The following is a 14870-nucleotide window of genomic DNA, read 5'->3' on the forward strand; positions in this document are numbered from 1 at the left end:
AAATATTACATAAAAAGAGCAGTTTGAAACCACAATAAATACATGAATTAAAAAAAAATAAAATGGACTTTACTTTTCTGAACCACATTCTACATGTAATAATTTATAATGAAAATCAGATCTGAGTTTTGAGATTGCAAAATATTGTTTCATTAAAATGTAGATGAGATTATGTTTTAAAAACATTACTTTTTTTGGTGGGGTGAATAATTTCTGGTAGTTTTTTAAACCACACATATTTCATAATTAAACAGCAATTAAATTAATTTGAAAGAGAATGATACATATAAATTTGTAACATACCTGTGTCATCATTGATCTGAAAATTGTTTTAGATATAGTGGTCATTAAAAAAATATCAGACCTTGTTATTTTCCCACTATGTGACAATGTGTTAAGCATATAGATTGAAAATTATTTATGGGATCATCAGAGTAAAATAGTTGTCTTATAGTATTAATTTATACTGGTAGGAGCATTTCTCTTCTTAAGCACCACCAGTTCTACCCCCCACAGCCCAGAAAATTGATTTTATGCATAATAATTTATAGCATTCTTGATAAATGTATGCGTGCATCTTTTACATTCATTAGTCCATGTTGCTTGCAAATATGGAATTTGGTTATTAAAGTGGTTTCATATGTTTACTATGTATAGTCCCTAGCTTTAAGCTCCTGACTTGCTTAAATAAATGTTTTCAATTTGCTATTATACAACAATTTGTAGAGAAATGCTGTGAAGCATAGTTAAAAGAATGAGTCCTTGAAATAGAATCACTTTTTAAAAATATGTCCTAACATGTGGTCTCATTTTTCCATATTTTGCATTAATTAAGATCCTATTCTGAAAAAAAATTTTTGCCTAAAGTTTTGAATTCACAAAGTAAAAATACCAAGTATATAAAAGTGCTAATTTTGGAAATCAGTGACGTAAAAACATGCTTTAGTAGTGTATTGTTTATTCTGAAGACTTTGCTCTAAAGAAACTCTTTGTCATGAGAAAATGTTGCCACTTCTATTTGTTAAATATTCTGTGCAATACATGTTTTAAAAATTTATTAAAAATAAAATTAATTTCATATTCTCTCTAATCATATTCCTGTCACATGCACACATAAAATATTCTAGCCCATGAAACTTTTGAAAAGAGCATGTACCATTTCACATTTTAGTTTGGAGATTTATTGAAAAATAACATTTTATTTAGAATGAATAGATTATGACAGATTAACAAGTGTCAAAATGATATTTATGTATTTATTTGAATAGTCTAGTATCATATACATAATTAATTCTTCATCTTTCAGATACTGAAGAGAGTAATGAGTGAGAACAACATTAAAAATATAAAGTATTTTCTTAAAAAAAAAAAAAACTTTGTTCTTTCCTCTAAAAAACTGTCAAATGGTAACAGCCCTACTTTCTACGCCAGGAAAACCCACTGTTGAGTTAGTTGGCTCTGATTCCAATGGTCTCATCAGCTTTCTGAACGTAGGTACCTCAGCAGTGCCTCTTCCAAGATAACAAAATGAACTTTTAGAGATTAAAAAAATACATTTTGGCAATTGAAACTCACCAGCGCCTTTCTGCTTCTCCAGGAAGTTGTACCCGTCAGCACCTGCTGAGGGCTTTGTTGTCCAAACTCTGACAGGTAAAAAAATTCCTGTAGAATAAAGCCAGACCAGCTGGCTTTGAAGAGAAACCCCCCAGTTTGGGCTGCGTTTGTCTCCTCTCCTTTTCTATGAAGACCCAGGCTTTCCCCCCTTGATCGTCAAGCCGTAAGATGCGTGATCCCTGTGCACAAGTGTCTGGCAGGCCGAGGTGCACCTGTTCCTGTCACTCTGGAGTAAATTTAGCTGTAAAGGTATCACTGACAACCAGACCTTTGTCAGAGCTGGCAAAAGAACACAGAACTGCTGCCCTCCCCCACCCCTTCCAAACCCCTTCGCTGCTCGTTCAAATGGAAAATGTCAAATCGGAAGTCTATCCAAAAATCATTCCTGAAAAAATGAGATTGCTTTCATATGGTAAAAAGTAAGTTTCCTTATTTCACATAGACTTCAAAATTACATTTCCAAGAATAATCTTGGAACAAGACGAGTTTTTGTTCAATTAATTGTGGCTGGAAACTTTTTAATGGAAACCTAGCACACACTTACTTCATTTCGGGTTATTAAATTGCGTGAAGCGTTCAAGTTAGTTGCCATTCTTTGCTGTAGCTCATTTGTTCTTTTCGATCCAAAGAAATATTAGACGGTTAAAACTCATCACATAGGAGGGATTAATCATGCTACCAAAATTAGAAAACATGTAGTTCTGAGAGACTGAATGTCAAAATTGTATGCTCATAGCACTTCAACGATTGGGACTCGAGGATCCCACTACAATATTTAAAATGGCAGCTAAGGAAACCCTGAGGTGTTTAGGAGTGGGCTAAAGCTAGAGTTCTCTTACTCTGATTACAGTAAGGACATTTATCCTTTATGTGAATTTTTTAGATTCACTTCTTTATTGATGCTTCAAGAACAATTCTTTTTGAAGGAAAAGAAAGAGTCAGGCGGTGTTCATTGATTCATCTGACGTCAATATAGTAGTCAAGATATATAAAGCAGCCCAAGGAGTAATGTGCTTAGCCATGGCATTCAGAGTTTCTGCTTTAATAATTATGATTCCTTCAATGGTGTTAAAAAGAATTGTACAAAGTACCTGTTCTCCTGTATTATTGCCGTTTACAAGAGTTGGGTGTGACGAGAAAAATAAATCTAGGTCAAAATCAAAAGTGCTTTGTAAAATAAACAAAGTTCTTATTTACTTACTATGTATAAACAGCCACTCACCAAGCCTCATTTCTCCACAGGGCACCACTTTCAGATAAAAACATAGACCTGAATGGCATCATCCAGTATCCAAGGAAACCATGTAAGTACCTCTCTCACTGTGTACTTCTCTTATTCAGAGTTTAAAAGCTTAGCTGAGTACTGAATAAGTGAGTGTTTTTATTTAATAATTATACGGGAGGCACTTTTTAGGAGCTTGCTAAAAAGAAACAGGTTCTTGATTGTTATGTGCATCATAACAAAACCATTATGTTTTGATCATATTTCATAAAATTATGTGTTTAGTCACAACCTCTCCATGAATTCTCATTCTTAGGTACAAAACAGCTACTCAAAGTCCTAATGAATTGAGAGTTTCCAACTTTTCAAAGACCCATTAGTGTCTAGGAGACAATATTTCAGAGGCCTTCTGCCAGGAGTAGTTACCTAATTGTAATAATACTTCTTAAGTTTTAAAAATTAAGAAAAACGACTTGGAAAATTGGTATTTTGTTGGTAAACATTTGTGGCAGTTTATTTGGTTTTAGACTTGCTTGGGAAGTGTGCAAGGGAGCAAAGAGATGTTGAGTGTTTAAATGACCCAAAGAATCTTGAAAGCAAATGTAATTTCCAAAATACAAAAATCTAATTGCAGAATGATTTGGGAGGTTGGCTCAGCATTTTTATTCTTCCTTTTTTTGCCCCCAGGCTAAGGTATATTCTGTGGCTAATTTCAAGGTGCTAAGTAATTTTTTAGGAACTATGGAATCTTCTATGGAAATCTAGTTTCACAACAATGTGAAAGATTCATTTCTAAAATAATTGGATTGTTCTATCAGGTATTTCTTTACCTGGACTTTATTATGTTTTTCATATATGACCTTTCTACTTTTAAAATCAAACTATTTTTAATACTAAGTGATTATTCATTACACTTTACTTTCTGATGAAAACACTTAAAAGTATGCTCATGTAATTACAGACCTTCTTTCTTACCACGTGGATCAACTACATGGTTTAACCAGTCTTTTAAATTCAAATGTATTACTTCTCTCAAGGTTTTCAGGAGTTGTGTTTAAAAGCAGCTGGTTTAGCCCTGTGATTTGGGAGTTTTTCGTATTATTTGTATTTACTTTTGTTACTGTTATATTTCTGTCTTTGCTCTGCCGCATGGTTCACTGCTAAGCATGAGTAACAGAGATGATCTCACTAACATTTTTCTCCACTAAATTAGACATACCCTTCACCTGGTTGGAAAACCTGGCTAGGCTGTGAGGGTTTTGTTTAATGCTACTTATGAACTTCACCAGTGTGGAGTTGGAAGCCTGCAGTACTGCGCTATCCATCAACTAGGAACACCTTGCCACAAAACACAGGTCAGGCTGCCGCTGGGTAAACCTTGAAGCAGACCAGGGTTAGAGCAGACTGTTATAAAGAAAGAAAAATGGAAATTCAAAGGAAAAACTAGCTATGTTATAATTCCTTATCTAGAGGAAATGGAATTTTTAAAAATTCCATTCTCCGTGTCACAAGAAGAAAAAGAAAATCTACACTGCAGTGCTTATCGCACAACTTTAGTTACATTATAATATGGATTTTCCAGGAAAATCATTTAAATTTGAGAGGTTTAATTCAACCTCCTATACCAAAGGAAAAATGACTTAACAGAAATAAATTGGTCTGTGCACATCAGTTCATCGGTAGTGGTCTCTCTAACAAAGACCATCATTATTCAGTAGAAACTTTCTGTGACGATGGTTGTGTTCTCTATTTGCCCTGTCCAGTATGGTAACCAGCAGCCATATGTGTCTGTTGAGCTCTTGAAACATGGCTTGTGCAATGAAGAAGCTGAATTTTAGGTTTTATGTAACTTTAATTACTTTAAATTTAGATAGGCCATATGTGACTAGTGGCTACTGTACTATATTTTGCTTAATCAGAAATTAAAATACCCTCTTGCAAAGAATTTTTAAACCTTTTTAATCCTTTGGTATCTTATCATATAATGTCATTTTTATATTTGCTTTAATATTTGAATTATCATTGTAGTGAAATTTTTAGAACTTTTCCAGAGATAAATGTTTTTAATAATATTGATGGGAAGATATTATAACATTGTTTTCTAAGCCAGGAGTAGCAGCTTTTGAAATGGCTATTGTAAACAAGACTGTGTCTAAAAAGAAAAACACTTTAATGAAAGTTCTAAATGTTGTTGTTCAGTCGCTCAGTCCTGTCCGATTCTTTGTGACCCCATGGACTGCAGCACACCAGGCTTCCCTGTCCTTCACTATCTCCCAGAGTTGCTCAGACTCGTGTCCATAGAGTCAATGATGCCATCCACCATCTCATCCTCTGTTTCCCCCTTCTCCTCCTGTCTTCAGTCTTTCCCAGCCTCAGGGTCTTTTCCAGTGGGTCAACACTTCGCATCTGGTGGCCAAAGTATTGGAATTTCAGCTTCAGCCTCAGTCCTTCATATTAATATTCACGGTTGATTTCCTTTATGATTGACTGGTTTGATCTCTTTGCTCTCCAAGGGACTCTCAAGAGTCTTCTTCAGCACCACAGTTCAAAAGCATCAATTCTTCAGTGCTAAGCCTTCTTTATGGTCCTTCTTTACATCCATACATGACTCCTAGAAAAACTACAACTTTGACTATACGGACTTTGGTGGCAAAGTGATGTTTCTGCTTTTTAGTACATTATCTAGACTTGTCATAAATTTCCTTTCAAGGAGCAAGCATCTTTTAATTTCATGGCAGCAGTCACCTTCTGCAGTAATTTTGGAGCCTAAGGAAATAAACTCTGTCACTCTTTCCATTTATTCCCTATTTACCATGAAATGATGGAACTGGATGCCCTGATCTTAGTTTTTTGAATGTTGAGTTTTAAATCAGCTTTTCACTCTCTTTCACCTTCATCAAGAGGCTCTTTAGTTCTTCTTCTCTTTCTGCCGTTAGAGTGTTATCTGTATATCTGAGGTTACTGATATTTCCCCTGGCAATCTTGATTTCACCTTGTGATTCTACCAGCCTGGCATTTTACATGATGTACTCTGCATGTAAGTTAAATAAGCGGGGTGACCATATACAACCTTAATGTACTCCTTTTCCAATTGTGAACCAGTCTGTGGTTCCATGTCTGGTTCTGACTGTTGCTTTTTGACCTGCATGCAGGTTTCTCAGGAGGCAGGTAAGATGGTCTGGTATTCCCACCGCTTTAAGAATTTTCCAGTTTTTGTGATCCACACAGCCAAAGGCTTTGGCATAGTCAATAGAGCAGAAGTAGATGTTTTCCTGGAACTCTCTTGCTTTTTCAGTGATCCAAGCAATTTGATCTCTGGATCCTCTGCCTTTTCTAAATCCAGCTTGTACATCTGAAAGTTCTTGGTTCATGTATTACTGAAGCCTAGCGTGAAGGATTTTGAACATTACCTTGCTAGCATGTGAAATTATATGCACAATTGTATGGTAGTTTGAACATTCTTTGGCATTGCCCTTCTTTGGAATTGGAATGAAAACTGACCTTTTCCAGTCCTGTGGTCACTGCTGAGTTTTCCAAATTTGCTGGCATATCGAATGTGGCACTTTCACAGCATCACCTTTTAGGATTCGAAATAGCACAGCTGGACTTCCATCACCTCTACTGTCTCTGCTGGTAGTAATGCTTCCTAAGGCCCACTGGACTTCACACCCCAGGATGTCTGGCTCTAGGTGAGTGATCACACCATCATGATTATCCGGATCACTAGGACCTTTCTTATATAGTTCTTCTGTGCATTCTTGCCAGTCTCTTCTTAATCTCTTCTGCTTCTGTGATCCCTATTGTTTCTGTCCTTTATTGTGCCCATCTTTGCATGAAATGTTCCTGTGGTTTCTCTAAGTTTCTTAAAGAGATCTCTAGTCTTTCCCATTATGTTGTTTTCCTCTATTTCTCTGCATTGTTTACTTAAGAAGGCCTTCTTATCTCTCCTTGCTTTTGTTTGGAGCTCTGTATTCAGTTGGGTATATCTTTCCCTTTCTCCCTTTGCTTTGAAGAATTCACTTACAATTTCTGCAATACATCCTTGCATATACTTCCCAAAGTGTAGCCAACCTACAGTTGATTTTGCTTCCAAAGCACACATCAGGTTTAAATCCACTTGCAAGGCCTTTTCAGACCTTTAGTGAAAATGAACATCAGGATGCATGATGATATTTTAAAAATAGTACGTGTACAGTGGTATTATAGACAGAATGATTACCTAAAATACTAAGAATTTAAAATTACATTGATTTTTAAAAAAAATCAGTGAACCAACTCATTTCTTGCATATATGTAGCATATGGGTTATTTGTAGGATATTGACTGTGAGGAATTGTTTTAAAACAGAAGATATAGCACTCATCCTCTTAGGAGTTCCATTTATTGGAACTGAACATATCCTTTTGGAGGATGGGATTCAGATAAGGTAAAAGAGAGGAGATTTCTTTTGGCAGAAAACCTTGGACAAGCTACTCAGAGTATCCTTCCTACTGTCAAAAAAAAAAAAAATGAACGAAAGAAAAACAGTTTCTAGATAATACATACTCTCCTCTAACAAATTGTTTGACTTGAGAAAAGAATTTTGGACATCTCCAAAGATTCCTTTCCTCTCACCTCAGAACCCAGAAACCACAAAGCGTGAGCAGCAAGTGGAGTTGCTAAGCAAACAGTAAACACGGGAATGGCCAAACAGAATGGAATGAGCTGTGTTGCAGGGATGCTGTGGGGAGGATGGCAGTCACATGCTCTAGCAGACCTCTCGTAACACCTCCCCTTATTAAAAGAACAGGAAGAAGTAACAACCACATGCATATACCCAGTTTTCTGGTCTCCTTTGATGTCTTTTGGTGTCTTAGATTAGGTAGTCAACCATTTGTATGCTGTTAGGTCTTCAGAGAGAAGGTCCATCCTTGCTTAAAAGCCAGTGTTCTGTGTAGAGACGACGTGGTCCTCCATGAGGAGATCCGACATATCGGTCTTCAGTGTCCGTATAAAATGTCATCTCTGATATCTCTGTATCTGAGAAATTGTTTTCATTTGGACTGTGACCTCTGAGCCCTTAGTTACCACCTCAGCTGTGTACTTTTTTGGTATGTTTTCAAGTTTATGGACTTCCCTCACAGCTCAGTTGGTAAAGAATCTGCCTGCAATGCAGAAGACCTGGGTTCGATTCCTGGGTTGGGAAGATCCCCTGGAGAAGGAAATGGCAATCCACTCCAGTACTCTTGCCTGGAAAATCCCATGGACAGAGGAGCCTGGTGGGCTACAGTCCATGGGGTCACAAAGAGTCGGACACGACTTAGCAACTAAACCACCACCTCCACAGGTTTATTTATCTAATTTGTTATATGAAGGTTCCAAATGTATTTAAAAGTAGAGAGAAGGGTATAAACTTGTGTACAGTTACACCTAGCTTCAGGAACTATTGTCTCATAGGCATAGGCATTTTTCTTTCCTCATATCCCTATTACCACCTCTCATCCCATCCCAAATTATTTTGAAGCCAATGCCAGACATGACATCATCTCATCCTTTAATTTTTCAGTAGCTAGCTTTAAGATTAGAACTTTTTTTTTTAACTGAGAAAATGAACCACATCTAAAACCTAAACCACACAGAAAAAGTCGATATTTCTTATTGTTATCAAGTAGGTACAATCAATATTTAGATTTTCTCAGTGGTCTCAATAATTTTTTAATTACTTTTTACTGTTTGAAACAGAATACATATAAGATCCATATATTGCAATTGGTTGATATTTCTCTTCTCTTTTAATGTGTAGGTCTCCCTCCTTTTAATGTGTAGGTCTCCCCCCTTTTCCTTATTTGTTGAGAAAACTGAATAGTGCTTGTAGAGCTTTCCATAGTTAGTATTTGCTAATGCATTCCTTTGGAGTTGTTTATAAGATCCTTTGTCCCATGTCTTTCCTCTTAGTTGGTAATTAAAACTAGGAACTTGACCAGGTTCATTTGGAGAAGGCTGAGCAAAAGCTATTGGTTCTCTCTCTGTGTGAGATGTTAGCAGGTATTGATCATTGCTCAGATCCATTTATTCCTCAGAGCTAAGGAATAACCAGCCTTGGGTAGTTTCCTCACACCTTTGCTCAGGTCAGTACTCTGCATCTGAGTACTGATGCAGAGTGGGACTCTGCAGGTTTTAGGAGCGTTGTCTGTGCCGCACGCTCTGGCCTGGGAACTGTAGCCACCTTGTTCTTCAGTGCGTTCAGCTCCGTTTCCTCAATTTGGAGGTTTGTGTCCCTTGAGTTACCATTTCTCTGCCACTTCTAAGAAACCCTCAAGACACTAAGCAGGGAAATCATGAGATTCACCTCCTTGGCTTCTCATCTCTCAGAGATCACTGTTCTTCATTCCCTGATGTCCAGTGTCTTAAAAATCATTGTTTCATATATTTTATCAGAGTTTGATGGTTGTTGTTGTTTTAGGAAGGAGGGTACATCCAGCCCTTCTTAGTCCATCTTGGCTGGATAGGAAGTCTCTGCAATTGTTTCTTTAAATTGTTTGTCTGAAAAAGTTTAACCATAGCTTATTAATTCAAGGGCTTCCCTTGTGGCTCAACTGGTAAAGAATCTGCCTGCAATGCGGGAGACCTGGTTTCAATCCCTAGGTTGGGAAGATCCCCTGGACAAGGGAAAGGCTACCTAATCCAGTATTCTGTCCTAGAGAATTCCGTGAACTATGTAGTCCATGGGGTCGCAAAGAGTCAGACACGACTGAGCGACTTTCACTATTAATTCAAACACTATCTTAACATGAAGCTCAATATTTAAAGCAAAGTGAAAAATGTTGGAATTGAAGTGTGCCTGTGTGTGTACTTTGGAACACTGCTGAAGTCTTTAAACTGCCAGTGCAACCTCCAGGATCTCTTGCTGACATTTTCCCTCCCAATTAACTATGCTTTTTCCATAAGATGAACCCTGTTTTATTTCCTGCCATTTAGAAGCGATTTTGAGGTTCTTTTATTCATTCCTTCAGCAAATATTTTGAGTGCCTACTATGTATTGTGTAAATTGTGGGAGATCCAGTGAGGAATACAATTCAACCTATCCCTTTAAAAATCTTGCCATTTATTTTCACCCTAAAACTTGGACATGGATATTCATAACAGCTTTATTAGTTAATAGCCCCAAACTGGAAATACCTAAATATCCATAATAGATGAGTGGTTAAATGGACAGTGATCTATCCATAGTGTGGAATACTACTTAGCAATAACGAGTGATGAACTACTGTTAAGGGTAACAACTTGGATGAACCTCAAGGAACTTGTGTTGAATGAAGAGTTTATCTTAAGCAGATAATTATTGCTTGTTTTCATTAATATAACAGTTAATAAAAACATAATTGTAGAGATGGAGGACAGATTAGTGGTTGCCAGGGGTGAGAGGGCAGAGGAGGGAGTAGGTGTGGAAGTGAAAGGGTGGGGTGCTGGGCATCTGTGGTAATTGCGATGTAGGGTCTTGATGTGGTAGTGGTTACTCAAAGCTACACATGTGATAAAGTTACATACAGCTACACATGCACACACACATACACACAAATAAGTGCATATATAACTGGTGAAATCTGAATATGCTTTGTGGATTGTAGCAATGTTAATTATCTGGTTCTGCTATTGTAGTTGGGCTTCCCTGGTAGATCAGATGGTAAAGAATCTGCCTGCAGTGTGGGAGATCCGGTTTGATCATTGAGTAGGGAAGATCCCCTGGATAAAGGAATGGCAATCCACTTCAGTATCCTTGCCCAGAAAATTCCATGGACAGAGGAGCCTGGTGGGCTACAGTTCATGGGGTCGCCGCTGTTGTAGTTATGCAAGATTTTAACCCCTGGGGACAGGGGCTGGGGAAGGGTACATGCACAGGCACAGGACAGTTCTTTGCACCTTGTTGTGAATTTTTCAGTCAGTTCAGTCGCTCAGTCGTGTCTGACTCTTTGCAACCCCATGAATCGCAGCACGCCAGGCCTCCCTGTCCATCACCAATTCCCGGAGTTTACTCAAACTCATGTCCATCGAGTTGGTGATGCCATCCAGCCATCTATGTGAATTTTTAGTTGTTGCAAAATCATATGATTTTTCTTAAAAGGGCTTCCCTCATAGCTTAGTTGGTAAAGAATCTGCCTGCAATGCAGGAAGCCCCGGTTCGATTCCTGGGTTGGGAAGATCTGCTGGAGAAGGGATAGGCTACCCACTCCAGTATTCTTGGGCTTCCCTTGTGGCTCAGCTGGTAAAGAATCTGCCTGCAATGTGGGAAGCCTGGGTTCGATCCGTGGGTTGGGAAGATCCCCTGGAGAAGGGAAAGGATACCCACTCCAGTATTCTGGCCTGGAGAATTCCATGGACCGTGTAGTCCATGGGGTTGCAAAGAGTCAGGCATGACTGAGCAACTTTCACTTTCACTTTCCTTAAAAATCTTACAACTTCGTGGAAGATACAAGGAATGAAATATCCAGTTACAATCAGATCAGATCAGATCAGATCAGATCAGTCGCTCAGTCGTGTCCGACTCTTTGCGACTCCATGAATCACAGCACGCCAGGCCTCCCTGTCCATCACCAACTCCTGGAGTTCACTCAGACTCATGTCCATTGAGTCAGTGATGCCATCCAGCCATCTCATCCTCTGTCGTCCCCTTCTTCTCTTGCCCCCAATCCCTCTGGGCATCAGAGTCTTTTCCAATGAGTCAACTCTTCGCATGAGGTGGCCAAAATACTGGAGTTTCAGCTTTAGCATCATTCCTTCCAAAGAAATCCCAGGGCTGATCTCCTTTAGAATGGACTGGTTGGATCTCCTTGCAGTCCAAGGGACTCTCAAGAGTCTTCTCCAACACCACAGTTCAAAAGCATCAATTCTTCGGCGCTCAGCAGTTACAGTACATCGTAATAATACTCAGTTAACGGGAAATGCTATGGGGTATGTGTTTGGAGGAATACCTTATTCTCAAGTCCAGAGGCAATGTTTCTGCTGCTCCCTTGTCTCCTGCAACTTCCCAGTCAGGCTCTACTTCTAACTGTGTGTGTGGTCAGTCACAGCCGTGTCCGACTCTTTGCTGCCCCATGGACTGTGTACTGCCAGGCTCCTCTCTTCATGGAGTTTTCCAGGCAAGAATACTGGAGTGGGTTGCCACTTTTCACTCCAGGGGATCTTCCTGATTCAGATTGAACCCACATCTCGTGTGTCTCCTGCATTGGCAGGTGCATTCTTTACCATTGTTCCATCAGGGAAGTCATTTCTATCTGAGGGACATGCATAAGTGGTAAGGGACTTGCAGAAGGCTTGTGAGTAACCTTCCTCCACCCTCACCACACAGAGTGATGTGCCGTACTCGTTAAGACCTCAGCAAAATATCTTCACCATACAAGGCAAACATTTTATAAGATTGAGCGTGTATAAAGTAACAGGAATCTCATGTTCTCACGACATGTTCAAATGGAAGTTCAAAAACCAATTCCAGATTTAAATATCAATGAGTCTTGGATTACACACAGCTTTGGCTCATCTGAGACCCTGTTCTGCCATCAACCCGCATCAGCTAAAGCTTGACTGTGACCTGTTTAGAAATAACCTTTGTGCGTGACGACGAACACAGAGCTGCAGTGGGTTTTGTACATACGTTGTCACTTGTTACTGTAATGTATTTTAAATCAGTGACAGATTGTCAAATCTTTTGCATTTTCAAAAGTTATAAAAGTTTTTACCCCTTGAAACTAAGTAGAATGTATATATTATTTCTATATGTTGGGGGGTATATTTTGGTTTTACTCCTATTTAATAGGAAGCACTAGAAAAGCCACTCAGTGTCAATTTATTCTCTTGTCACATTGTGACAACTCCGTTGTCTTAGAACTTTTGCCAGGATGTGCCTGTATTTCACAGATCCAGACAAGGTGGGCTTACGATGTATGGACTAGAAATGTTACGGTATTATTTGTCGCTGTTGCTGTGCCAGCAACTCACCCCTCCTCTCTCAGTGTGAAGAAGACCTCCCTGGAGTTGCTCTTGGACTAAGGAAGGTGTCTGAGTCTGTGCCTGTGTGTGTTACAGGAATATTCCCTGGGTAGCAAACATCTGTAGACTTTTTAATCCAATCTGAGTCTCCCTGAAATAGGGTCTCAAGATGCACAGATAGGCACCTTTGTCTATGAACATAGCAGCCACTGTGAAATTTCCTACATCTACTTTGGGAAATTCACACTTAGTTCTATCTTTTGAACTCATTCTTATTTTTTAAAAAAAAGAATTGATGAAGCAGTGGAGTTTTGACCCATCTTTTTTTCAAATTTTCCTAAGATAGAAATAATACGTTTTTGAGTTAACAGGTCATTTATTATCGATCAGATCCTGAGATTTTTTTTTTCTAATTTTTTTTTTTTTTGTGGTAGCCAATTGCATACTACTTTTTGACATTTAATTAATTTTGATTTTCTGAAATAAAAACCTGTTATTTGTGTGCTAAATCCTTTAAAACTGTTTAAGAAAACAGACAAGACTATGTCAATAGTACAGCTGAATATTTCTTTCTTGTTTTCTGGTAATCTGTGCCAACTGGATGGTCCTGAGTTTTATATAACCATGATCTTTTCTGTATCTTATCCTATCTCTATATATCTTAGAAAATTATTACTAATTCTTATTTATTTCTTTAAAATGTGCTTATAAAGACTCTTAAGGTTGCATAACATTCCACATGTTATGTGCTTTTCCTGCAACCTTAAGATTCTACCATGTTAGTCTGGTTCTATAATACTATTAAATAATATTATAAGCATTTTTCTTGGAGAGGAATAGGGATTAACAGGAAGCAGTGGCTTTTTCATAGATTTGGGAAGCTCTGAAATGTTTTTTTTTCTAGGCAGCTTAAATATCCTTGAAACATTAATTTTGGAATAAGAGTTGCATAAGCACCAGTGTAATTCCTCCACTTTATAAAGAGAGGCACCGCCACCATCTGCCTTCCTTGCCCTGCGCGTGCTTGAACAAAACTGAGCTGAATGTACTGGCTCCCACCTGTACCCAAGCCCGTCAGTGCCTGGACCAAACCCAACGAGAATAGGAAGCATATTTAGAGCCTTTGACTATTTCTCCCTCAGTGGGTACATCTGGTGCCCAGCAACAGCTGCTAGTCTCACTGCTCATTCCCAGCTCAAATCTCTGTAGTCCGGTGGATCCTGGAGGCCCTGACTCTAAACCTGGCCCCAGGGGCCCGCCTGGCTTCATGGTTACAGAAACTATCCCCTTTTCTCTCTTTACAGGTCTAGGTCTCTGCTAGTTCTTCTTGGATCTTTGGATGCTGTCTCTTCACTTTCCACTGTAGTGTCTTACAGAATATGATCAGATCTGAAATGACCACTCCTCGGCTGATTTCTAGGTATCCAGGTAGTGGCTCCTTCCTCTGCCTGATCTGATACCAAGTTACTGGACTACAGTCCATAGGGGTCTCAAAGGGTCAGATACGACCCAAGTGCCTTAGCATGCGGGCACCCACAGCTGCAGATGACTTCAGCACTTGCTGTACCCTTTGAATATTATGCCTGTCTATCTCACTGAGCCTTGGGGGGCAGCCTTGGATGAGGCCAGCGCTGCATTTATGATCCCAAATGTGAGAACTGGCCCAGTATGGCCAAACAGCCATTCTGCCTCACACCTGTAACTGGGAGAAGGACCACCGGCATCATGTGTCTCTGGAGAGTGGCCTCTCACTGATAACACCATAGTCAGAGGCTCACTCGCTTTCTTTTCTTTTTTTCCCCATGTTTATTTATTTATTTTATTTGGCTGCATCGGGTCTTAGTTGTGGCACATGGGGTCTTTCTCTGCAGTGCACAGACTCTAGTTGTGCTGCAGGTTTGGTTGCTTCAAAGCATTTGAGATCTTAGTTCCCCGACCAGGGATTGAACCCTCGTCCCCTGCATTGCAAGGAAGACTCTTAACTACTGGACCACCAAGGACGTCCCTCACCCACTTTCTTATTTGCTATTTAACTCTTCCTAGTTCCAAAAGCTTTTTCATAACTTCACAA

At 39.0% G+C, this 14870-nt stretch overlaps 2 protein-coding genes across 40 annotated transcripts in view; one reads left to right on the forward strand and one right to left on the reverse strand.

The window, feature by feature from the left end:
• MEF2C (myocyte enhancer factor 2C) overlaps nt 1–1805 on the reverse strand; it is a 179155-nt gene extending 177350 nt beyond the window's left edge. For all 12 annotated transcript variants that reach the window (XM_086413011.1, XM_086412995.1, XM_086412989.1 and 9 more), the window contains exon 1: nt 1576–1805. The gene's annotated coding sequence lies outside the window, so the exon portion shown is untranslated. The remainder of the gene's footprint in view (nt 1–1575) is intronic.
• Nucleotides 1–14870, forward strand: part of LOC147369943 (uncharacterized) — a 172589-nt gene that overhangs the window by 14789 nt on the left and 142930 nt on the right. For 17 of the 28 annotated variants that reach the window (XR_015168131.1, XR_015168143.1, XR_015168133.1 and 14 more), the window contains one exon: nt 2857–2918. Coding sequence is in view for 3 of the 28 variants with exons in the window: in XM_086413015.1 (XP_086269141.1) it covers nt 1783–2033; nt 2857–2918 (313 nt within the window). In the remaining 25 variants the exon portion in view is untranslated. Of the gene's footprint in view, nt 1–1722; nt 2034–2331; nt 2464–2856; nt 2919–14103; nt 14228–14870 lie in introns of those variants that run through there. The other 11 variants (XR_015168130.1, XM_086413015.1, XM_086413016.1 and 8 more) reach the window with 7 other exon arrangements.

Source organism: Bos grunniens, chromosome 7 (genome assembly GCF_055505025.1).
Source record: "Bos grunniens cultivar Pamir isolate PY7600 chromosome 7, Bosgru_T2T1.0, whole genome shotgun sequence".
Taxonomy (NCBI): domain Eukaryota; kingdom Metazoa; phylum Chordata; class Mammalia; order Artiodactyla; family Bovidae; genus Bos; species Bos grunniens.